Here is a 24938-nt window from a genome sequence, read left to right as displayed (position 1 = left end):
TGCTTATATAGGCTGAGCATTAAGGGTGGGTTGGAGGGGGAATAGGGGAGGATGGTGGGAGAGACTCTGAATACTTCACTTGTCCATTTTATTGGGACACTGTTGTTGGGGGGGGGGGGGGGGGAAGATTTGAAAAATAAAATGTTGAGGCTATTTTGTTTATCTGTTGTACAAAATTTATGACAAGCTTTGTATGTCAAATGATGTTATGATATTTTTATTGTTTTTCAATAAAACTGTTTAGACATAAAAATAACTTAACTGCTACAGTTTGCAAACTGTTCAAGGTACATTCTTTTCAAACAAACTAGAAATAAATGATTCATAGCTTTCAAATCCATAAATGAAGAAATATTTTAATTCCACATATTCTAGATGTAAGCACTTTTGGTTGCACTGTGGGGCTATTTCATACTTTTGCATGAAAACATTTCATTATTAGCCAATTTAGCCATTTCCAGAGATTATTGCCAAGATGCACCAAGGATGAATAGCTGTACAAATAGTATGGTCAATTCACCCAGTTTGCAACTGGAAAGAAGGCAGAAGCGAATGGCTATTTGAGAAGGCCATTGAATGGTTCTGGTGTGAGATGAGCAATGTGGGGAAAGTTATGAAGCAAAAGAAGAAATGCTAAACAAATACCTCTGTTCAGTTTTCACTGATGAAGGGATGGCAATTTCTGATGTTCTTAACTGGGTTTTACTCAAGTAAATGTACTTTACTTGAATAAATGGGCTTTTGAAAATTGAATTGTCCATAGGAATTACTTGTGTGAGTGCACTTTACTCGAGTAAATAGCCTTTGAAAATTGCTATGATAGTATGTCACATTTATACGCATAAACTACCTCCTGAGTAGATACCAGCTTTGGCGTTTCCCTCCAGGATTTACAGTATTTATTATTTGCACTTTGTTTTCACCAATAACAGACATCTAAGGTTGAAACACCCTGTTTTCTTAGGAATATGTCTCCATGGTTATTTTTCAATAAATTTCCTGTTTCTATGCACATACATTTGTTGACTTGACTTTGCGCAGTTACCATATACTGCATTACAGCTTCCTCAAAATGTTAAGTTTATTTGTTTTGTGTAAAAATGAGAGCAAGCCAATGAGGGTGCAAGCATAAAACCCTGGTGCATTTTTAATAGGTAACAATGTGTGCATTTTATTGTTCAGTCGAAAAACCACAAAATTGCACAGGAAAATGATAATATGTGGAGCTGGCAAGTAACTTCTGTCTGAGCAGAGCACTCGGAGCTGAAATGTCAAAAACGTAAGCTTTTATCTCACTGCAAACCGCATGAAACTTTCCTGCTGCTTTGGAGTTTTCTGGTTGGCTACAGTAGCCGGCATTAATGGCCCAGAAGATGACTGTTGCTATAAACAAACAAAAATCTCCATGGCAACCCATCTTTTCAGCAATACTCTTAAAACATGTGTAATATTAACATTTTTATAAGTGGCTAAAATGGTCTGCAATGGCAAGTTTATCTGTTGAAGTTGGCATCTCTGGGAGTCAGTGGCGAGAATGGTGGTAGGAATATTTTATGCCCTTCACAAAAAAGGTCAGTTACTGGTAAAGAAATTTTTCTGTATTGGAATATAAGGATTAAATATATCACATCATTGCATTTTAATGGGGTTGGGAGGAGGGGTTCAAAAAATGAAGACTGGAATTTGCTTTCATAAATTGATTTTTATTGGTGTACAAAATACAATTAAACATTTTCCACAATAAAATTATCATCTGTTTATTTAAACATCAATGTTGGGTTGTTCTGTATTTTATTAAATTATGGTGCAATAGGGATGTGAATCGGGCTTTGGACGATTGAAAATATCGTCGATATTTTCAAAATCGTCAGAAATCGGGGGCTCCCCCAAAACGTTAGGAAAACCCCACAATATTGTTCGTGGGGGTTCTCTTATCGTTTTAAGGGGAGGGCGGGAAAAACGGCACACAAAAATAACCCCTAAACCCACCCCGACCCTTTAAAACTAATCCCTTAGCTTCCCTCACCCTCCCGACCCCCCAAAAAACGTTTTACAGGTACCTGGTGGTCCAGTGGGGGTCCTGGGAGCGATCTCCCACTCCCGGGTGGTCGGCTGCCACTAATCAAAATGGCGCCGATGGCCCTTTGCCCTTACCATGTGACAGGGTATCCGTGCCATATGGTAGGAACACTGGATGGCCCGCGCCATTTTTAAAGATGGGAAGGTGGAAAAAAACGGCACACAAATGACCAATGATTAAGCTGGATATCGTGCTCTAAGGCTTTACCAAAAGAGCCAGTTGCACCATAAATACCAGGTCCCTTTGCTATAAAAGGCTTCACCAAATAGCCATTGGCATTGGAGACATTAAATGGTGGTCATTTACAACTTTATTAAGTGATGTAACAAGAGCCATTATAGCAGAATATATTCTCTATTGTTGAATTCTAGGTTTCTGCTTTGTTTGGGTTTCAATATTTCACGTAAATACTTATGCACCCTGGTGCGTGCCAAGGTCCCCTGCTGCCTAACTTTACTTCTACTATGGATAACGTATAAGTTATAAAATAAAAGAATTGTGCCATTTCTGAGGGGTTTAAAGGGTCTGGGGTAACTGGAGGGAGTGTAGGCTATCAATCCGGGGTGAGGGGGGGGTTGGAGGACTTATTAACTGGACAAACTGGTAAACTGGGAATAGCATAGGCACGCAGCTCTTTTAAAATCCCCCGACTTACACGGTAGGAGTGGGATTTGCACACCCATCTGCCTGCCCACTTAAAATTAGAAGCAAATGTATGCGCGGCAAGGCTATTTTATAATTGGTGTGGTTATGTGTGTGCAAATCATAAAATAGCTGCATCCCCGGGCGCAGGCTGACACAGACGCCCAAATATGCGCCCATGTGCCGGTTTGAAAGTCACTGTCTAATTCTGTCATCCAAACTGCGTGCACCAAATAGCAGGTAATGATGTATGCACATTTTTCCAGGATAATTTTCAAAGTTAAATTACAAGTATAAGTTCACTTTGAAAATGTTGTAACTTGAATGCATAACAGAACACAAATTTATGTGGACTATTATAATTTATTTATTTATTTAAAAACTTTTATATACCGGTATTAGTATGCATACATTATACCGGTTTACAATGTAACTTTAAAGGTAGAAATTACAATGAACAGGGGAGGGCGAACAAGGAGGAGTATACAAAGAGCAGGAGGTGGAGGAATTAAAGCAATAAATAAAAACTGCAACGGACTATTTACAGGAATATACAAGGCGTAGGCAAGATACTTGCAGAAGTCGGTGTACTTAATCAGGGTAGGCTTGTCGGAAGAGCCATGTTTTAAGTTTTTTTCTGAACTTGGCGTAACATGGCTCTAGCCTGAGAGTGGTAGGGAGGGTGTTCCATTGTTTAGGGCCTGCAATGGATAGTGCACGGTCCCTAGTAGAGGAGAGGTGGGCTTTTTTCAAAGGGGGAATGGAGAGGGTGCCTTTGTTGACAGTGCGAGTGGGTCGTTCAGTGCGTATAGGACGAAAGGGTTCATCCAACCAATTGGAATTGTGCGAGTGGATGGACTTGTGCACTATGGTTAGAATTTTGAAGAGAATTCGGGATGCGATGGGGAGCCAGTGGAGTTCTTTGAGTATTGGGGTAATGTGATCAGCTTTCCTTGAGTTGGTGATGACCCTGGCGATGGCATTCTGGAGCATTTGTAAGGGCTTGGTGGTGGAGGAGGGTAGGCCAAGGAAGAGGGCATTACAGTAGTCCAGCTTTGAGGAAAGGGTGGCTTGGACGACGGTGCGGAAGTCATGATAGTGGAGGAGGGGTCTGAGTTTCTTCAGGATGTGAAGCTTGAAGAAACCTTCTTTGAGGATGGAGTTGATCTGTTTTTTGAGATTGAGTTGTTGATCTATGATAACCCCAAGGTCTCTTACTGTGGGTTGGGGTGTTATGACGTTGAAAGCTGGATCGTTGGAGATCGGTGGTTTGGGAGGGAGGTGAGGAGAGATAAGGAGCAGCTCTGTTTTGGAGGAGTTTAGAGCGAGGTGGATGTTGGTGAGGAAGTCATTGATGTTGGCAAGACATGTGTTCCAGAAGGCAAGGGCATCTGAGAGAGAGTTGTGAATGGGAATGACGATTTGAACGTCATCTGCATAGAGGTAGAATTTGAGGCCGAGGTCTGTGAGGAGCTGACATAGAGGTGTGAGATAAATGTTGAAAAGGGTGGAGGAGAGGGAGGAGCCTTGTGGGACACCTTGAGACAAGGGATAGAGTGTGGAGTTGGCGTTTCCTATCTTGACGGAGAACTTTCTGTTAGATAAGTAGGATTTAAACCATAGTAGGGCTAGGCCTGAGATGCCTATTTCGGATAGCCGGTTGATGAGGAGGTTATGGTTGATGGTATCAAAGGCAGCTGAGATGTCGAGTAGGGCGAGGAGGTAACAGTTGCCTCGGTCCATGCCTATGAGTAAGTGGTCCGTGAGGGAGAGCAGGAGGGTTTCTGTATTGAGGTATTTACGGAAGCCGTATTGGGCTGGATGCAGAATGTTGTTGCTTTCTAGATATTCTGTAAGTTGGATGTTTACAATCTTTTCCATAATTTTGGATAGGAAGGGCAGGTTAGAGATAGGGCGGAAGTTAGCGGGGTCTTTAGGGTCTAGTGTTGGTTTTTTTAGGAGGGGCTTGACAATAGCTTGTTTAAGAGCATCTGGGACAGAGCCTGAAGAGAGGGAGGAGTTTATGATGTCTGCGATGGGTTTGGATATAGTGTTCGGGATGGAGAGGAGGGATTTTGTGGGAATGGTGTCTGAAGGGTGGGAAGCTGGTTTAAGTTTTCTGAGAATAGATTCCACTTCTTTAGCGGAAGTCAGGTCAAGGGTTTGGAGGGTGGGTGAAGTGGGGGAAGGTTGGAGGGAGGGGGAAGGGAAGGTGGATGGAGAAGGGTGTTGAAATCTGCAGAGGATGTTGGTGATTTTTGTGAGGAAATACTGGGCGATTTCTTCGCTCTTAGTGGAGGCATCATTCTCAGGGATAGTGGGCTGAGAGGATTTGGTGAGGTTGGCAACATAATTGAAAAGGGCTTTCGGGTTGTACATGTATTGGTGGATCTTAGCTGAAAAGTAGTCTCTTTTTGTTTTGAGGGTGGTTATTCTATATTGGTGAAGGGTAGTTTTGAAACTTGAGGCGAGTTGGGGTGAGGGGGCTTTACGCCAGTTTCCTCTCACGCTGCCTGAGGGTATTCTTTAGGGATCTTAGTTCAGTCGTGTACCAGGGTTGATGATTTTTTGTGGGTTGGGTAATGTTACGTCTGGAGATGGGGCATAGTTTGTCAGCAATTTCAAGAGTCATGCTGAGCCAGGATTTGATGGCGGTCTCTGGACTGGAGCAGTCAAGGCTAGTGGATGTGTTGGAAATGGCAAGAGCCAGTTCATCTCCAGAGCAGGGTTTCCTGAAGGTGAAGGTGGTGTTGTTTGAGGGAGTGGGGGTAGTAGGGAAGTTAAGGGGGAGGAGGGCTTTTATGAGGAAGTGGTCTGACCAAGGTACAGGGGAGCAGGTGGGGGGGTGGGATGGTAGGAAGCAGTGGTTGATGAATATAAGGTCAAGGGAGTGACCAGCTTGGTGCGTGGGGGAGGCAACAATTTGTCTAAGGCCTAGAGCTTGGAGTGCAGTAAGGAATGCCTCACAAGAAGGGGTAAGGGGGGTGGCATCGACATGGAGGTTGAAGTCTCCTAGTATGATGGAAGGGATTTCATTGTTTATGTTGGCAGATAAGAATTCAATTAAGGGGGAGGGGTCCCGTTCGATGGATCCAGGAGGGGCATAAATGAGACAGATTTGCAGTGAGGGGGCTTTGAAGAGGCCAATTTCTAGCTTGGAGGGTGATGTGGTGTGGGAGAGTTTGAGATTAAGGTGTTTCTTGAAGGCTAGGAGGATGCCACCTCCTCTTTTCTTGGGTCTTGGAATGGATAGGAATTCGTAGGATTGTGTAGGTAGCTGGTTCAGGAGGACAATGTCTGTTTCTTTGAGCCAGGTTTCCGTGATGGCACAGATGTCTGGCTTGGTGTCAGTGAGGAGGTCATTTAGGATGGAGGGTTTTTTGGAGAGTGATTGGGCGTTGAACAGAATGATGGAGAGGGTAGTGAGTCCAAGGAATTGGTTGAGGGGGGTAGTGAGGATAGGGAAGAGGGATTTGTAGGGGGGGGTGGGACGGGGGGGATGGGAATGGGGGAGTCTGTTGTGGGGGAGGTGGATGCGGTTGATGTGTTGTGTGGTCATAGTGGGTGGGTAGGCAAAGGAGGAGGGAGGGAGAGGGGGTAGGTAAAAAGGAAACTGAGAGGATATAGGGTAGTACAAGGCGGGGATTAAGGTATCAAGGAGTTAAACTGAGAGAAGGGCACTGAGGAAAGGGCACAAAGCTGATTAGGTAGGGTAAGAGGTGTAAATAGTGTACCATGCAGGTTATACAATGCAGGTCAGACAATGCAGGTTATACAGCTTAGATAACATGCACAAATAACAGAATAGAGCAATTTAAGGTGTTAGGGGGAGTAGTCCAGTGGCTGGGAGGCAGGCTCATGAGCACCTGTGAGAGGTGGGATAGGCACTTTGAGGAGGTGCCCACTCACTCGGAGGTCCTGGAGCTGGATGGGTCTTGGCTGAGAGGCTGGCAAGTGAGCGGCGATACTTCAGGGTCAAAAGGGACTGCTGGGTGAGAAGGAGGTCCGTGTAGTACTTTAGGGTCTTCCAGGGTCCTTCAGGGCAGTCCGAAGGGGCTGCCCGAAGGGGCGCTCAAAGGGGCAGGCCCCTTTGTCGCGCTCCTTCGGCACGTGACGCTAGGCGCGTGACGCTTGACCAGGTTAGATTTTTATAGATGAAGCTGTCATTTTTATAGTCAAGCTGTCATTTGCCTAGTTAGGTTGAAATGGACTATTGCTTACATTTCTAGAATAAGTTCTGATATGGATGAAAGTGGATCTCATTCTTTTGTAATATTTTCATTTAAATGGAGATTGTGTGTATATTAGTACTTCAGAGATGAAAGGAGGGCATTGTTATGTACCATACTTTGTGAACATGACTTCTAAAATAGCCATTCATCCATTATACATTAGCACCCAAGTGGTTATTTGTCTTCTCAAAGTGACATCCCAAAAATGTCCGCTTGCTCTGTTCAATGCTGTAAATAACCCTGACCTAAGGAAATTTTGTCACTAAACATTCATTGCTTCATTCGTAGAGGTTATTGCTAATTCTTTTGTCACCAGTGAAAGCAGTCTTCATATCATTAGTGTTAGGTTGTTTTTCTTTAAAAGCCCAACATGTGCAGTAATTAGGGGATGTGCGAAGAAGTCAGGCTCGCGCGCGTCGAGCAGATCTTAAAAGCCCCCGAGATAGGCGCCTATCTCCTGCATTGTGCACATCTCGAAAGTCTTAAGAAAGGGGTGGGAGGTATATGGGAGTTTCGAGGAGTGAAGCTTAAGATGTGCACGTAAATATTGACATGACTCGGTGCGCGCCAAGCTCCTCTGCCGCTTAACTTTACTTCTGCTATGGATGGACGTGTAAGTTAAAATTTTAAGAAAACTAGGCAGATCTGCAGGATTTTAAGGGTCAGAGCTAACTGGGGGGGGAATGAAGGCTATCAAACCGGGGGGGGGGTTGGAGGACCTATCTCTTCTGGGCAAACTGGGGGCGAACTTGTAAAACTGGGAAAGGTGTCAGTGCGCGCCCCTTTTAAAAATCCCTCGATTTACACTGTGCAAGTGGCATTTGCGCCCACATGCGTGCGCCCACTTAAAATTTGGCACACATACATGTGGCCAGGCTATTTTATAACATGCTTGCATATGTTATAAAATGGCCACGTACCTTGCTGTGTGCCAACGTATGCATGCAAACATGAGCATGCACGCCAGTGTGAAAGTTCCTATCATAGGGGGAGGGTCATTTTCAAAGGCATTTCCATGTGGAAAACGATGCTTTACTTGCGGAAATGTCCTGTTCTAAAATTGTTCTCCCAATATGTGGGTGAATGTACTCGCACATGTCCTGTATGCATGCAGATATACCTGCACTGAGCAAAGGTATTCCCAGAAGGTAGGTTGGGGTGGAGTTTTTACTTTTGCATTTTCTAAAATATGAATGTAAAATTTCAAGAAAATTTCCCATGATTTATTTATTTATTTATTTATTTATTTATTTAGGGTTTTTCTATACCGGCATTTGTGGTTAGAAACCACATCATGCCGGTTTACATATAACATAGGGAGTGTGAACGAAATAACAGAACATAAACAAGTGCAGAGATAACTTGAAGTTACAATATAACAAGGATCATATAACTGGGGAGAGAATTAGAGAAAGATAACCGAGTAGTTAATATTAATAATTTACATTATATTGTGATGGTGGGTCTAATTGTGTGCAGGTAGTTATGGTGGGTTTTCAAAGTGAATTTAATGTGCTTAAGTTCACTTTGAAAATTGGCGTACTTTGTGTTGCATGTGTTTTGCATTCCAGTCTGTATGGGCTATTACAGATTTACCCCCGCAGGAGGCAACATTCAGATTGTCTGCTTTGGGACAAAGTGTTCCTGGTCTTTTCCTTTGAAAGTCGCCGTGGGTACTTGACTTTTGCGCCAGCTTTTTTGTGGGTAGATTTTCAACGAAAAATAGTGGCCTGAATTTTCTAAAACTTTTACATGCATATAAAGCTTGTTTTTACACACACAAATCAGGTTTTGAAAATTGTGCAGAGGTATGTCACATAAAAGTACAAACAGCAGGGATTCCGCGCATACTTTTGTGTGCACTGCAAAGAGACTTTGTAGGGGAGGGGAGGGGCAAATTAGGGCAGGGAACACCATCTACGCACATACTTTCAATTTTCAAAGGTATGAACGGAAATGTGTTCACACACATTTACCAATGCTCCTTAGCAGGGGCACGCTCACACCCACTAATTCTCAGAGCAGACCCCTCATGTACATTAAATCCGCAGACTTTAGCTTCACCCAGACTGAGATAAAATTACCATCAGTGAAATACAAGCTTGTGTGTGTTTTCTATGGGAACCCTCTCCTTAATGCAGCAAAACGTACATACTTTCTGCTGTATAGAGAGAGAGGGCAATTTTCAGCCAATTAACAGGTGTAAAGGGCTTTGAAAATCGTCCTCCCTCTGAGGCATCTCTTCAGGTAAAATCGCTAAAAATATGTGCAGGTTCCACCATGCATGTTCTTTTAGCTGTGTTAAAAAGAAATGTTCCCAGAGGTGTGCTCTGGTCAGGGGAGAAAGTCAGCATAGGTACATTTGACTTTCAAACATATGAGTCCTATTTTCTCTGCCCCCCTCCCCTCCCCACCTTCCCATCCCCCTCCCCAACAGCAAGTGCAGCATGCATGAATGCCGTTAATGTGTGCACTCTTTGCATTTGCAAAGAGAAACATTGCAGAGAGCTTGTCTTTGTAAATCTGAGTAACATGTACAGGTCAAAGCCGCCTGTGTGGTTTGCAGTTGCACAACCTGTCTGGAAATTGCCCCTTGCTGGTCACTGTAGTTTTGGAGGACTGTAAACCATCTAAGCCCATCCCAACCAATGAGACTTTTAACCTGGATACAGACCTGTTATCAGGTTAAAAACCCTAAATAACAACAGTACCATGCAGATGGCCAGTTTGTATTGAAAGCCGCCATTGTTGTCTAAAACAATCGTCACAAATGAAGAAAATGCTAATGCTGACTTTTTTTTATTATTATTATTTCTTCAAGGCCACTCTTTCGTGGAAATTCTGATGTCGATCAACTAGAAAAAATCTTTGAGTAAGTAAGACTGACATTTTTAAATTTTATGAACAATTTGCTCCTTCTCGTAGTTTGTAGAAGCTAAACTCAAATAGAACAAATGTTTTATTCACCTCAAACATGCCTCACCACTTGTGAGCTATAGAACTGACCTTACACACCATGGAATTCACGATGGAAGGGTGGGATCCCCCAGACTTATATTTTTATAGATTGAACCATGCTGGACCTCCCTCCTTTCTAATGGATTTCACACATTGTTTTGCATGTAGTTCCCAATTTTAAGTTTTGCTAGCACAGTCTGTATAGCACTGGTTCTCTGCCCTGCCCTGGAGGTACACCTGACCTGTCGGTTTTGCAGATACGTGTAATGAACATGCATGAGATAAATTTTCATGCCTTAGAGACCCAGGGTCTGCAGGTCCCATGCCATGCATAATCATCATGGCTGTGCTGAACAGCAGACTAGTTAGGTCCGCCTCCAGGACAGGACTGAGAAATAAAGGACTTACAGCATTATGTTTAGCTTTGTTATTTTCAGCTGGCTTGCTCTTTACTGGGGTACACAGCTTAACAAATTGCCCCCCTAGATTGCAAGCTCTTTCAATGAGGGACAAATCATACTCATCATGACGCCACAGCACTGCATATGTCCAGTCGAACCGTAAAAATGAAAAGTTACTATTACATCAATTACTGACTTTTTTTTCATAAAAGTGTAACATTTTGTAACTCTTGTGTGAGAGCACAATATTTCCTATGACATTGGTAACATTGAGAAATGCCATATTTAAACAAAATTGCATATTTTTTCTCTTTAATGATTACTTTTAATCTCCGTACAATCGGCGAATGAACCCATTTCTTTAGTTCCCGGTCCTTCCTTTTACACAGAATTATTATTATTCTAAAAATTGTTTAATCAAGATAAAACCTCATTCTCAAGTGAGTCACAAGCAAGTAACAAAAAATAACTAACAAGATACTTTGCTGATTAACTTCTAACTTAAGTTGTATTTGCGTAAGGGTAAATAAATGCCAGCATTCACTTTTGAAAAGTAACTTAGAGCAGGGATGTCTAACTATAGTCCTCGAGAGCCGCAAACCATTCTGGTTTTCAGCATATCCCTAATCCGAGCGGTCGGCACCCTGTGGCCCTCATGCCAGCAATGCTGCTCTTTGAGCGCATCATCCCTGTGGCAGCAGCTCATTGTTAACTCCTTCCCTCCCGGCCCTGACATTACCTTCCATTAGCCGCTGCATCTCTGATGCTGTACTGTGGTGAAGCACCTGCTGTCTGCAGGCTTCAGGCTGCAGAACAAAGTGCTGTAGGATTACCCACAGTTCAGCGGAGGGCACCGCAGGGCTGCAGTCTGCAGCCTCTCTTTGCCCGACCACACATGCTCCACAGAGAGAGTGCCACTAGGGGAGGTGCAGCCGCTAGCCCGCCTACCAAAAGAACTCTGCTTTTGCTGCTTCTGGGAAAAAACAGCTGATTACAGCAGTAAGAACTTCTGTCAGTTGGGGGAAGAGAGATGAGGGACCACAGATCTTAGTTGGAGGAGGGGAGTAGTGAGGGGAAGAGGGCCAGGGGCAAGAATGCTGGGGCTGGGGAAGAGTACTGGGACTGTAAGGTCTGTGGTTGGGGTGGGGAGCAGTGCAGGGGCTAAAGGGGCTGGGGCTGTTTATGGGGGGGGGAGAAGGTTGGGACTGTGAGGGCAGAAGAGGTCTGGTGTTATAATGGTGTGGGGGAGGGGGAAAAGTACTGGGGGGGTGATGAATGTTAGTGCTGGGTTGGGGTCTTTAAGGGAAGAGTACCAAGGCTATTGAATTGTTTGTTAAAGTATAAAAAAAACAGAAGGCACTTATTATTGTGAAATGCATTTTACTCATCCATTGACTTTTTCAGGAAGAGGAGCCTCCATCCTCTTCTGCACCCGAGACCCCGAGGCATTCTCCACCGACATCGATGCCGGGTACTGAACCTCCACAAACTCCTGTGGAAGGGCCAGTAATGCCTAGCCTGCCTCCCCCTGTAGCTGCGCTATCCGCACCAGCTTTCAGGGAGTAACTGGACGTCCTTGTCCGCCAGGCAGTCCTCAATGCCTTCTGAAGCCTGCAACCACCATCGATGCTGGCCCCCATACCGGCACCGACCCCGGAACCATCGATGTTTGCACCGTTGCTGGACCGACTCGACACCCTCATCGGTGCTTTTCCGACTCAGCCCATTCCATTGGCACCAAGTCGGCCATAGAGATCTCCGCAGCTCCCGATACCCGTTCCAGGCTCCTCGGAGGAAGATGACATAACTTCTAGTCCGACTCCAGGTCCATCGATGCCAGAACCGCTTCCAGGTCCATCGGGGATATCGAGGCCATAACGTCCTCCGTTCCCCTTGATGCCATTGATTCCATCAAAGCCTCCATTGATGCCAGTACACCCTCAATTGAAGCCATCGAGTCCTTCATCGATGCCTACGCACCCTGGAATGTTAGACATTCTCCCTCCTTCAGGAACTCCCTATGATTCATGGGAGGATGTGGACTCAGATACATTCACATCAGAGGACTTACTTTAAGAGCCTTCTCCTCCCGAAGAGAGACGGCAGTCTCCTTCTGAAGACCTTTCCTTTGCCAACTTTATTAAGGAAATGTCTGAAACCATTCCCTTAAACCTGGTGACAGAAGAGGACACCCGTCACAAGACCTTGGAAGTTTTACAGTTTGTTGATGCCCCCAAGGAAATTATGGCCATTCCAGTGCATGAAGTCCTGTTGGATCTCCTTCACCGCCTATGGGAGCATCCTGGCACTGTCCCACCAGTCAACAGGAAGACAGATGCAACCTACCTGGTGCACTATGCCCCAGGTTTTCAAAAACCACAACTTCCTCATCAATCTGTTGTGGTTGATTCCTCACAGAAGAAGGCCAAGCAATTGTGTCTATATTCCTCAGCTCCCCCTGGTAAAGACCAGAAGTTCCTGGACGGACTGGGTCGGAAAATCTTCCAAGGCTCCATGTTGGTATCCCGTATAGCTGCCCACCAACTATATATGACCCAGTACCAAAGAAATCTATGGAAGCCAGTCCAAGATTTTGCGGAATCCTTGCCTCAACAGCAGCTAGAAAGCCTGACTGCCATCATCTACAAGGGGTTCGAGGCAGGGAAGCATGAGGTAAGAGCAGCATATGACTCCTTCGAGACTGCTTCCCGATTGTCAGCAACAGGAATCAGTGCTAGAAGATGGGCCTGGCTGAAAGCTTCTGATTTAAGACCTAAGGTCCAAGATAAACTTGCTGATCTCCCTTGCACTGGAGACAATCTCTTCGGAGATAAAATACAAGATGCAGTGGCTCAGTTGAAAGACCACCACGAGGCCCTACGTCAATTGTCTACAGTCGCTATGGACGCTCCCTCCTCATTCCGAAAAACCATGAGAAGGGACCCTAGAACACCATTCTACCGATCACGCAAGTTCTGTCCTCCTGCATCTCGAGCGAGACCAGCCAGAGCCCCTCAAAGGGGACATACATGCCAGCCCAAAGAACCCAGAGCACAACCAGCCCCACAAGCTGATCCAGCCTCCGGATTTTGATGTGTTTCCAGAGAACAGCAGCCAATCACCAATGAACCCAAGCCCAGGAATACCTGTAGGAGGCCGTCTGCACCATTTCCAACACAATTGGTGCCTCATAACAACAGATCAGTGGGTGATACCCATCAAAGCCCAGGGATACCATTTAAACTTCCTCATAGTACCCCCGGACTCTCCACCCAATCCATTGTGGGCCCGAAAAGACCACACATTGCTTCTAGAGTCAGAACTTTCCACCCTTCTGCGAACCAGGGCTGTAGAAGCCATCCCCCTGGCACAGAGAGGCACAGGGTTCTATTCACGTTACTTTCTGATTCCAAAAAAATTGGGCAGTCTCCGCCCCATCCTAGACCTCCGCAATTTTAACAAATTTCTTCAGAAAGAAAAATTCAGGATGGTGTCTCTTGGCACCATGCTTCCCCTACTACAGCAAGGAGATTGGCTCTGTTCTCTGGACCTTCAGGACGCATACACACATATTGCCATATCCCCACATCACTGCAAATACCTGCACTTCATAGTGGGTCACAGACATTTTCAATACCGAGTTCCGCCATTCGGTCTGGCCTCAGCACCTCAAGTGTTCACAAAATGCCTAGCAGTGACTGCCGCACATCTCTGCAGAAACACGTGTTTCCTTACTTGGACGACTGGCTAATAAAGAGTCTATCCAAACAAGGAGCTCTCAACTCTCTTAAGCTCACTACGAACCTACTACACTCACTAGGATTTCTGATAAATTACCAAAAATCCCACTTAGATCCATCTCACCTCCTTACTTTCATTGGAGCAGATTTGGACACCACAGTCGCAAAGGCCTTCCTGCCCAACGACCACGCAGACATACTCTCTAAACTGGCTACATCTCTGCGCACATACAAAATAGCCTCAGCCCATCAATTCCTCATGTTGCTGGGCCACATGGCTTCCATGGTCCACGTCACTCCTATGGCCAGGCTAGCCATGAGAATAACTCAGTGGACTTTGAAATCTCAGTGGCTCCAAGCCACTCAACCTCTTTCATCCCAGATTCATGTAACCGACCAGCTGCACCTGTCACTTCTCTGGTGGACAAACAAAGCCAACTTCCTGACAGGTCTACACTTCCAGCAGTCAGTTCCACAAGTGACCTTAACCACTGACGCATCCAACTTGGGTTGGGGAGCTCATGTGAACAACCTTCAAACTCAGGGTACTTGGACACTGTTAGGAATCTGTGCTGCGGGCTCCTGAAAGAGGGAGGAGCTAGCAATCTGCCACAGATCTGATATCAGATAGGAGTAGCAATCTGTTAGGAAAGCTCTGTGATGGAGCTGTGAGGTAACAATATTGTAGTGTCTCAGATATTGTCTTGCTAAGGAGTAGCAATCTATAATGAATCTGATATAGTTGTAGGTGAATCCTTGGGCCGGTGGCAGATGACCACGCCCCCGGGAGGATATCCCGAGAGGGACCACCGGCTAGGCTTGAGTATGGAGACAGACACACATTAGTACAGGTTTTTGAAAACCACCAGAGGCGACAGTAGTGAGCAGGTATGTCCGGCAGGGCTGTAGTCCCTCAGGTACTGGAACAGTGATCCAGGAAGGCTGAGCTGCTGAGAAACTGTAGAACGTGAGTAGGCAGAGTTCATGAACAGAACTAGATGACAAAACTCACATAAGGTCTCAAGGAAGCTCAGGAGCTGGAAAGGTTTAGGCCCTCGAGGAGCGAGTACCTGGTTCCAGGGAAAGCTCTGAGAGAGCGATGGTAACTCACAATTGTTTGTAGCAGCAATAGCTTCCAAGCAGTAGTGAATCTTCAGAGTGTCCAGGAACATGGGCCCTCGAGGAGCGAGTACCGGTTCCTATCTGTAATCTGAAAGAAAGAAAAAGAGCGAAGCCCCCAAGGTGTGGGTACCTCTGGTAAGTCCGAGGAGGCAGAGTAGCTTTGGACAGCCGAAGCGAGTCCCTGCTAACTCAGTTTGTTAGCAAAATAGAGACCTTTAAATATTGGAAGCAGATGACGTCATCTCAGGGGAACGCCCCTGAGGTTCGCGCTCTTGCTGGTACTTCAGTCAGAGAGCACGCGCGCCCTAGGTCTTCAGGCAACATGGCGGATCTGCAACGCTGAGCGGGTCCGGGGTTGCCGGAGGGAGACGGCATGGAGACGCCGCGGCAGCCAGCCATCCATCAGACCCAGAGGGAGTCGCCACGGAGGTAAAGAGGGCGGAGTGAGGGCGTCGAGCAGTGACAGACGCAACAGACACAACTCGAAGCAAAGTTTCAAATCAACTTCCTAGAACTTCGAGCTATACGTTACGCTCTGTAGGCGTCAAGGACTGCTTTTCACACAAGACTGTTCTCATACAGACAGACAACACAGGTGCAATGTAGTACTTGAACAAACAAGGAGGAACAGGTTCTTATCTGCTCTGCCAAGAAGCTGCACAGATCTGGACCTGGGCCCTTGCACACTCCATGCATCTCCGGGCCACTTATCTGGCAGGCACACAGAACGTAGTAGCAGATTGCCTCAGTCGATGTTTCCATCCCCATGAGTGGTCTCTGAATCCCTGTGAAGCGAGCAAAATCTTCCAACGCTGGGGTCAACCAACCATCGACCTCTTTGCATCGGAACTGAATCACAAAGTGGACAGATTCTGCTCCCTGCACAGGCAACAAAACACATTAGCCATGGGCGCCTTCACTCGCCTCTGGAACACAGGCCTACTATATGCATATCCTCCAATACCTCTAATAGCCGAAACTCTCGTGAAACTACAACAGGACAGGGGATCAATGATACTCATAGCCCCGTATTGGCTTCGACAAGTGTGGTTTCCCATGCTTCTTGACCTCTCCATCCGAGAACCAATTCACCTGGGCACAGTGCCCAATCTCATAACTCAAGACCACGGCATGTTATGCCACCCGAACCTTCAGACCCTATCCCTCACAGCCTGGATGTAGAAAACCTGATCCTACAACCGCTCAATCTTTCAACTGAGGTCTCTCAAGTGCTTGTAGCTTCACGAAAACCTTCCACACAAAAATCCTATCATTCTAAGTGGAATAGATTTTACCATGTGGTGCACGCAAAAAGGTATCGACCCCTTTTCCTGCCCCATTTCATCTCTATTAGACTATCTCTAATGGTCTCCAGACTTCCTCAGTACGGGTACACCTCAGTGCCATCTCAGCGTACCTCAAGGGAGTAGGGGATGCCCCAATAACAGCGCAACCCCTTGTGAGTTGGTTTATGAGGGGCCTACTGCAGCTTAAGCCCCCTCTACAACCACTAGTTACTGAATAGGACCTAAATGTAGTACTTACAAGACTCATGCATTCCCCATTTGAGCCTTTGTACTCCTGCGATGTTAAATTTCTTACCTGGACAGTTCTCTTCCTAGTAGCCATTACATCTGCTCGAAGGGTCAGTGAATTATAAGGGTCAGGTTCCTCCATGACTGAGTGGTCCTCTGTACTCACCCTAAATTCCTTCCCAAGGTGGTAACCGACTTTCACCTGAATCAGCCTATAGTCTTACCCACCTTTTTCCCAAGGCCTCACTCTCACCAGGGCGAGAGAGTTTTATACACCTTGGACTGTAAACGTGCACTTGCATTTTACCTAGACCGCACTGCAGTCCACAGGAAATCCACCCACTCTTTGTTTCTTTCAATAAGAACAAACCAGGAGCTGCAGAGGGCAAACAAACTCTCTCCAACTGGCTAGCAGACTGTATCGAATTCTGCTATGAGAAAGCAGGCCTTCCTCTCCAGGGATGAGTGAAGGCGCACTCAGTAAGAGCCATGGCAACCTCAGTAGCACACTATCGTTCCATACCGATTGCTGACATCTGTAAAGCTGCAACATGGAGCTCTCTTCACACATTTGCAGCACATTACTGCCTGGACAAGGAAGGATGTCAAGACTCTGCCTTTGGCCAATCTGTCTTGAAAAACTTATTCCCAGTGTAATCCCAACTCCTTTCACATCCATCTGCTGTGATTTTCATGCTGCCTTATTTTTCCCAACAGTGTACACCAGTTGTTGTGTCTATTGCACAAGTTGTATGCTATTGGTCCAATTTAAATATGAGTCAGCCTGTAGCTTGCTAATCACCCACATGAGAGCACTCTACCAACCTGCTTGTCCTGGGAGAAAGCAGAGTTGCTTACCTGTAACAGGTGTTCTCCCAGGACAGCAGGATGTAGTCCTCACAAAACCCACCCACCACCCCGCGGAGTTGGGTCCGAATCCGTTTTATTATTTTATTTTTTCACTCGCACCTTTTGCTACAAACGAGACTGAAGGGAGACCCCTGTGGCTACAGGGATTATGGTATGCTCAGTGTGCCAGTCAAAGTTCTAGAAACTTTGACAAAAGTATTCCGTGACAGGGCTCCGTCTGATGACATCACCCACATGTGAGGACTACATCCTGCTGTCCTGAGAGAACACCTGTTACAGGTAAGCAACTCTGCTTTACCTATATAAATGGGCTTTTGAGAATTGCTATTATACATGCTGTTGAATTATCAATAAGCACATAATGTACTTTAACAGGGGGATTTTAAAAGGCCGGCACATACAAATCCCGGGAGATACGCGCGTGGCTGGGCCATGTGCACACCGAGTGCATTTCCAGAGCAGTCCGCCACGCGCATATCTCCCTGTATACGTGGAAGTGCTGGGCCTTTAAAAAGGGGCAGGGAGGGGGGCCGGCCGGAACAGCACCATTTTGCACTGTCCTGGTGAAGCACACACCAGCAGCGTGGAGCGGGTAAGTTCCAAAACAAAAAAATTGTGTTTAGTTAGGGTGGGTTTCGGGGTTGGGAAGGAGAGAGAAAAAGGGAGGAAGGATAGGTAGGGGGATAGGGAAGTTCCCTCCCAGTCTGCTCCTCGGAGAGAACCGGGGATGGCCTGATCGCGATGCCGCAAGTTTTTTATGAAACACCCTCCTTGTGTGCGTGGTTGCCGGCAATGCGCGCATGTTATAAAATCAGTATGTCCATGTGTGCGCGCCGGGAACCGTGTGCCTTTAAAAATTTACCCCTAAGCACATAAATGGGCTTTTGAAAATTGCTATGATACATGCCACTTTTCTGTGTGCAAATTCTTTTGAAAATTACCCCCAAAGATTGTATTTTCAGCTCCATGGAAAAAGCACCCACACAAAAAAGGAGGCGCAGAGGTCTGCAGGTACTCTGTACCTGCATCGAGTTTAAAAGCAAAAGTACTCTGTCTTTGAAAATTGATGCAAAGTACCCACAAACTTTGTACTAATTCCCCATATTTGCATGTGCCACTTTGTGGCCCTCGAAGATTGCAGTTTGATATCCCTGATTTAAAATAAACTTGTGCCGGTGATTGCAAAACTCTGGTCCCTGGAGGGGGGTTCACCCTGGGTTCTATGGAGGTGCATTAGGCAGGTTAGCACTGTCAGGACCCTCTCTCCCTCCCAGAGGAGGAGCAGCAGTAGCATTATTGGCTCAAACATTCTTCTCGACAGAGCTGCATCCCCATCAGGGCCAGTCCTTGCTCCGAGCAATGACACGGCCAGAACTGAGCTCCAGAGGATGCTCTCCGGGGGGGGGGAAGAAGGAAGGCTCCAGGAGGTTGAAAAGGTGACAATGTTGATTGTTTTTATTGTGTGTTTATGTGACTTTTATGCACAGAATACTGTATTCCACCTTAGATGGTAGAAGGTGCGGGTAAAAAATTGGTTTTAAATACATAAATAAAAAGATGACAGCTGCAGGGCCCAGAGAGACAGGTTGTCAGTAGTGTTAGAAGCAGTTTGGTCAGAGAGAGAGAGAGATCTTTAGTACAGTATGGAAACCAGATTAGAAGGGGTCAAGCAGAGAGTGAGAGGAAAGGAAGACACACGTGCAGCAGTAGATAACACGTTAAGGAATTGAGTGATGAATGGGAGGGGGGAGCATGAGAAGTGGAAGGAGGGCTCAAGAGAGGGTTTCTTCAAGATTAGAATGAGTTGGGGGTGTATTTGAAGTCAAAGGGTCAAGAATTGAAGTGGTAAGTGCGATTAGACTACTGCGCAGCATCTAGAAATTGTACCAGCAGCAGCAACAAACAGATTGGGAAAACCTGACAAGTAATGGATAGTTGTATCTGAAGACTTCACAAGCCACCTTTCTAACAGCCCTGGTATTGAAAAGTTTGTATTTGCTTTGACCAGGGGGGTGGGCAAACCTTTTGATAGTGAGGAACCCAAGCACCAGGCTCCAAGAACCTGAGTCTGTATTGTATTGATCTTATTTGCATCATGTGAAATCATTTGATTTTCTCTGAATGCATTCAGTAAGTTTAGATGCCAAGTTGAACTGCTTTCTTTCTAGATATCATCATTGCTTACAGTGCCCCCTTACTTATTTTCCTCTGGAACTTCACCACACTAAGTCCGTGGTTCATCCCTGTACCTGCTCCATGTAAATCCCGGTTTTCGATAAGCTTCATCATAATTCCAGCTTTTGTGTTTTACAAGAATCTCTTCTGCTGCCTTTATTTCATCTTGTTAAGGGTATATGGTTTTCTCCCTTTGTCACAAAACAGTCCATTGCTGACATATGTCCTTATTCAAAAATAACTTTTTTCCCATTTTGTACTTATGGAAAGAAATCGTTATTGAAAAATGCCATAATCTTTGTCACTGCCATGCTGAAAAATGTGCATGGGAAAAAGCATACAGTGTACCTCTGATGCATAAAGGTTTCTTGAAATATCACAGTGCAAACTTGAAAAAAAGTTAGTTGAAATCATAGCTTACTTCATCCAACTCTGTTCTCTGGAAGCAGAAGAACTTACACTAGCAATAGCTTTTCCAGCAATTTACCATCAGAAACCTCCTTAAAATAAGTGATAGGCCACAGATCCTACAATTCAGACCACTCTCTCTATATGCTAGGCAGGACAGCCTTATAGTTTGATCACCCCTGGCTTAGATGGTGCATATATATATGTGGAAGAGTGTTTAGCATGATCCGATTTCACATTTCAGACGCTAGTAAGGTCATTAACAATAAGAACCAAAACTAGAGAAATATCGGGCCCAAAACTATCATAACAGGGAAAAGTATTCCTAAGTAAATTCCCACTAGTAGAATTCCAAGGCTGCCAACGAAATATGTGAAAGGCCACATCAGTAAGGATATCAATGAGAAAATCTATGCATGAATTCTGTTGCCCATTTTATAACTATTGAAAAATTTCTTTGCTAATAGCTTGACTAGGTGATGTCCTTTAATTGCGCATTTACAGGAAGACAACCATTAATCCCCACAGAATTAATAAGAAAAAGAAGTAATAATTGCATTAATATAATGCTTTTCACTCAGACAGGTTTTGAAATGTGGTGGTGTTTAATTATAGCAGATCCATACAAGTATTCACCTGTGCTAGGGATGCCTTTGAACTGTGACTTGTGCACTGCATGGCCTGGCAGGTCTGGGTAGCTAGGGGTGGAATGTGATTGGCAGAAGAAACCATATCATTACCCGGAGGCTGTTTCAGTCTACTAAACCTGGGCAGAAGGAGATAAACTAGTTTGCTGCATATCAGACAAACAGTGGCAGACTGTGGGAGTTTGATTTCCAGTCCCAAAAAAGCTCTTTACTTATCAACTTAAAAAGAAATAGAGTAGTATATGAGGTGTGGGATGACAAAGAGAGAAGATGGCTTCCTAACCATTAAAGACAGATGGATCGTGGGAGTCACTGTGCAAATATAAAAGTATTAAAAAATGCACTAGAGGGTTATCAAACTGACAGAAATGATAAATAAAAGAAGACTATTAAAGTACAGCAAAAAAAAAAACAAAAAAACACTTCAAGGTGTCATAAATATATAAATAGTAAGTGTTTTGTGGGATATTATCCACACTTCTAAGAGCATGGAATTAAATGTAGTAAAAGCAGTTTCCCTAAAGCAGCACTTCTCAAACTCCTTGGGAGTGCAACTCCTTGGGAGAGAGGGAGGAAGGGGGGATCATCCTGTTGACTTGTGAAAGCAAGACAGCTATTATGCTGGGCTGGAGAATGGGTCTGTGTGGGGAGGCTGAGCCAGCAAACAACACATGAGTATTTTTAAAACTCACAGGCTACCTGTGCTAATCTCAACTGGTCCATAAGTGTTAAAAAAAAAAAAAATACTTCCTCTGTTCCGGCAGACTCCAGCACTTCGGCAACCAGTACCATGAAATGGGCTCTGCCAAAGCCTCATCACCTGCATTTCAGTGCCCGATGCCTCGGAATGAACTCCATCAGAGCTGACCCAATCCATCCTGTCTCTTCTGTTTGGTGTTTGGCAAGATACACTCTGCCAGCCACCCAGCACTTCCCTCCTGAGCTATCAGAGAAAAGCAGAAGCCAAGCAGATAACAGGCCTCCCCAAACCCTCCTTGCACATGGCTCCATTGCCGCCACCACCATCTTACTGCAAGACAATACTGACTGCTGATGGAACTGCTGACAGCCCCCTGAACTACACAGTCCTTGTCTCACACTCTCTCTCTCTGTCTCCTTCAAGCTGGCTGCCTCACTCCCTCAGTCCAACAAAACTATATTTCATGTTCTGTCCCTCTCAGGCTGGTTGTTCCTTGTCTTTGCCCTTGATCATAGACTCTGGCTAGCACACAGTGCAGCTCCTATTATCCTCATTATATCTTGCCATTTACCTCCACATGCCATTCCACATCACATGCTCAGGTGCATCTTTTGGTTCTGGTCTTCACTGCTTCTAGTAAATTATTTTTGAGAAGATTTAGCATCCCCAATGCCTCTTTCATGCTCTGCATATGGGAGAGGGGGAGTAACTGATAAGAGATAAGAATGTAAGAAATGTCATGCTGGTTCGGGCCGAGATCTATTGAGCCCAGTTTCCTGTCTCTGACAGTGGCCAATCCAGGTCACAAGTACCTGGCAGATCCCATAAAGTATTCTAATTCCTGTTACTCACTCCCAGGGATAGCAATCACTTTCTTTAGTCTACTTGGATAATAATGTGTTATGGTCTTTTCCTCCAGGAACTTATCCTAACCTTTTTTAAACCCTGCTATGCTAGTTGTCTTGACCATGTCCTCTGGCAACAGATTCCACAATTTGATTGTGTACTGCATGAAAAGTACTTTCTATAAAGTGTTTTGAATCTGCTAGGTGTTAGTTTCATGGAATGTTCCCTTGTTTTAGTATAGTAGTTGACTTTGTCAACTGCCTTGAAAATCCAAATACACTCTATCACCTTTATCTACATGTTTATTTACGTTTTAAAAACAATCAAAAAGATTAGTTAGGCAAGACTTCCCTTTGCTAACCTAGTAAGTGATGGCAGTATTGTGCTGTTTTAAATGATAGATCACAGATTACTAGTAACAGGTTAGCAATTTCATATTTTAGTGTTTTAGAATACTGGTGTGGATATCATCCAGTCCCAGTGATTTGTTTCTCTTTAGTTTGTCAATCTAATTGTTACATTCTCCATTTTCACAGATAATTGTTTTAGTTGCCCAGAATCTCCACCATTAAAGAATATTTCAGATGTGGACATATTCCCAACATCCTCATCAGTAAAGACCAAGGCAAAGAATTCAATCAGTTTTTCTGCTATTTCTTTGTCCTCCCCTTTCATTCTTCTGTCATCTGGTGGCCCAACTGACTCCCTCACAGGCTTTTTGCTTCAAATATACTTGAAAAAGTTATTAGTTTTTACTTCACTGGCAAACTTCTTCTTAAATTCTGTTTTGGCTTATCTTACTACTATTTTACATCTCACTTACTGTGCTTATGCTGTTGCCTATTTTTGTCATTTGGATCTGCTATCCATTTTTTGAACGATGCCCTTTTAGCATGAATTGCCTCCTTTACCTCACTATTAAACTATGCTGTCAGTCATTTGGTCTTTCTTCAACATTTTTTAATGCATAATAGCATGGAATATTTTTTATCTGGGCTTTCAAAATAGTATCTTTAAACAATGTCCACATCTCATGCAAACTTTTAAACTTTGCGACCGCTGTTGGGGATTGAGTGAATGAATGAGAGGCATGGTGGGGAGATGGTATGTCACGGAGTGGGGTATCAGCTGGATGAGAGATTCTCCCAACAGGAGTAGGGCCAGACTCTTGGGAAAACCTGGACAAGGTCTTCCACCTAACCAGCCACCTCCCCCTAGGGTTGAGCCCACATAGCTGGCAGAGCTTTCTGGGAGCAATTCATGGCTGGCCAAGGTCTAGACAGGCAGCAAACAGATGAAGTCAGGGTTCAATCAAAAGATCAAGGCAGGCAGCAAACAGACAAAGTCAGGATCCAAGCAGGAGGTCAAGGCAGGCAGCAAACAAACAAGGTTAAGGCCAGAGATAGTCTTAATCAGCAACAAGATCAATCCAAGGAAGGCTGACAGGGAAAGAAAGGCTTTAAGGACAAAAGTTTGGCTTCACCAAATTTTTTATCACTAAATATAAATATATCACTAAATATAAATATAAATAATACATTAATAAATAATATAAACAAATTTTGAAAAAAAATTATTAATCAAACTATACAAATATAATATCTCAATTTATTACCCATAAAACTTACAAATTATCTCTATCCTCTGAGAGATATACCCATAACCAAACATCCACATCATTCACAACTCACACTAACTTACTATCTTTCATACATAGATTAAAAACTAACATTCCATCCCAACGTATTCCGCTTGTCAAAGCTTCTTCAGGGGAAAAGAGCATTACATATTTAGGGCGACATCTCAGTTTGGACAATAAACCAATATTCAAAATGAGACAGTCTCTCTTGTGAAATGTAAATGTGCTACATGCTTCTTCTTGACTCCAGATAGAGAGTTCCAAAATAGTATTCCAAATCTCAAAGATGTATCTCCCCCCACACCACACACAATGGAAGATCCAATTGGACATTCCCCAATCTAAGACACCATTTTTTTAAGTGAATATATGTTAGTGAATTTTACCACCCACTGAATTCATTGTACATGAAGTATAATTTATTTATTTATTTATTTCAAAACTCTTCTATACCGTCGTTAAGTTAGGTAGCCATTACAACGGTTCACATAGAGGCACGATAAAGTAAAATATGATTCATATAGAAACAAAGAGATTCACTTACTCTGTGGAGAAAGTGTTCATGAATTTTGGAATCACTATGTAATTGAAGAGATGTAGCACATTTGATATATGAATCTTGATACAAATGGATCTTCCATTGTGTGTGGTATAGGGGAGATACATTAGGGAAGTAAAGACAGAACAGGGGAACCAGATGGGAGGTAAAGCCTGGAATTGAAAGGTCCCAAGGACCAGGAAGTAAAGCTTGGAACTGAAAGGCCACAAGGACCAGGGGCCACAGGGCAGACCGGGCAGGATGAAAGAAATACGGATTGGACAGGGCCAGACAAGATTAGGACTGGGCAGTACCACGAGAACAGAGCAAGGAATATTCAAATACAGGGTAATAGGAAATTTAAAGCAAAGCAAGGTACATTCAAGATAAGACAAGGGAGAGACA

General features: G+C 44.5%; 1 protein-coding gene across 2 annotated transcripts in view; it reads left to right on the top strand.

Moving 5' to 3' along the window:
• CDK6 (cyclin dependent kinase 6) overlaps window positions 1-24938 on the top strand; it is a 451799-nt gene that overhangs the window by 396141 nt on the left and 30720 nt on the right. For both annotated transcript variants that reach the window (XM_029588881.1, XM_029588882.1), the window contains exon 6: window positions 9776-9826. In XM_029588881.1, coding sequence (XP_029444741.1) covers window positions 9776-9826 — 51 coding nt within the window. The remainder of the gene's footprint in view (window positions 1-9775; window positions 9827-24938) is intronic.

Source organism: Rhinatrema bivittatum, chromosome 2 (assembly GCF_901001135.1).
Source record: "Rhinatrema bivittatum chromosome 2, aRhiBiv1.1, whole genome shotgun sequence".
Classification (NCBI taxonomy): Eukaryota; Metazoa; Chordata; class Amphibia; order Gymnophiona; family Rhinatrematidae; genus Rhinatrema; species Rhinatrema bivittatum.
The sequence above is the reverse complement of the archived record's forward strand: the minus strand, read 5'-3'. Positions and strand labels throughout refer to the sequence as shown.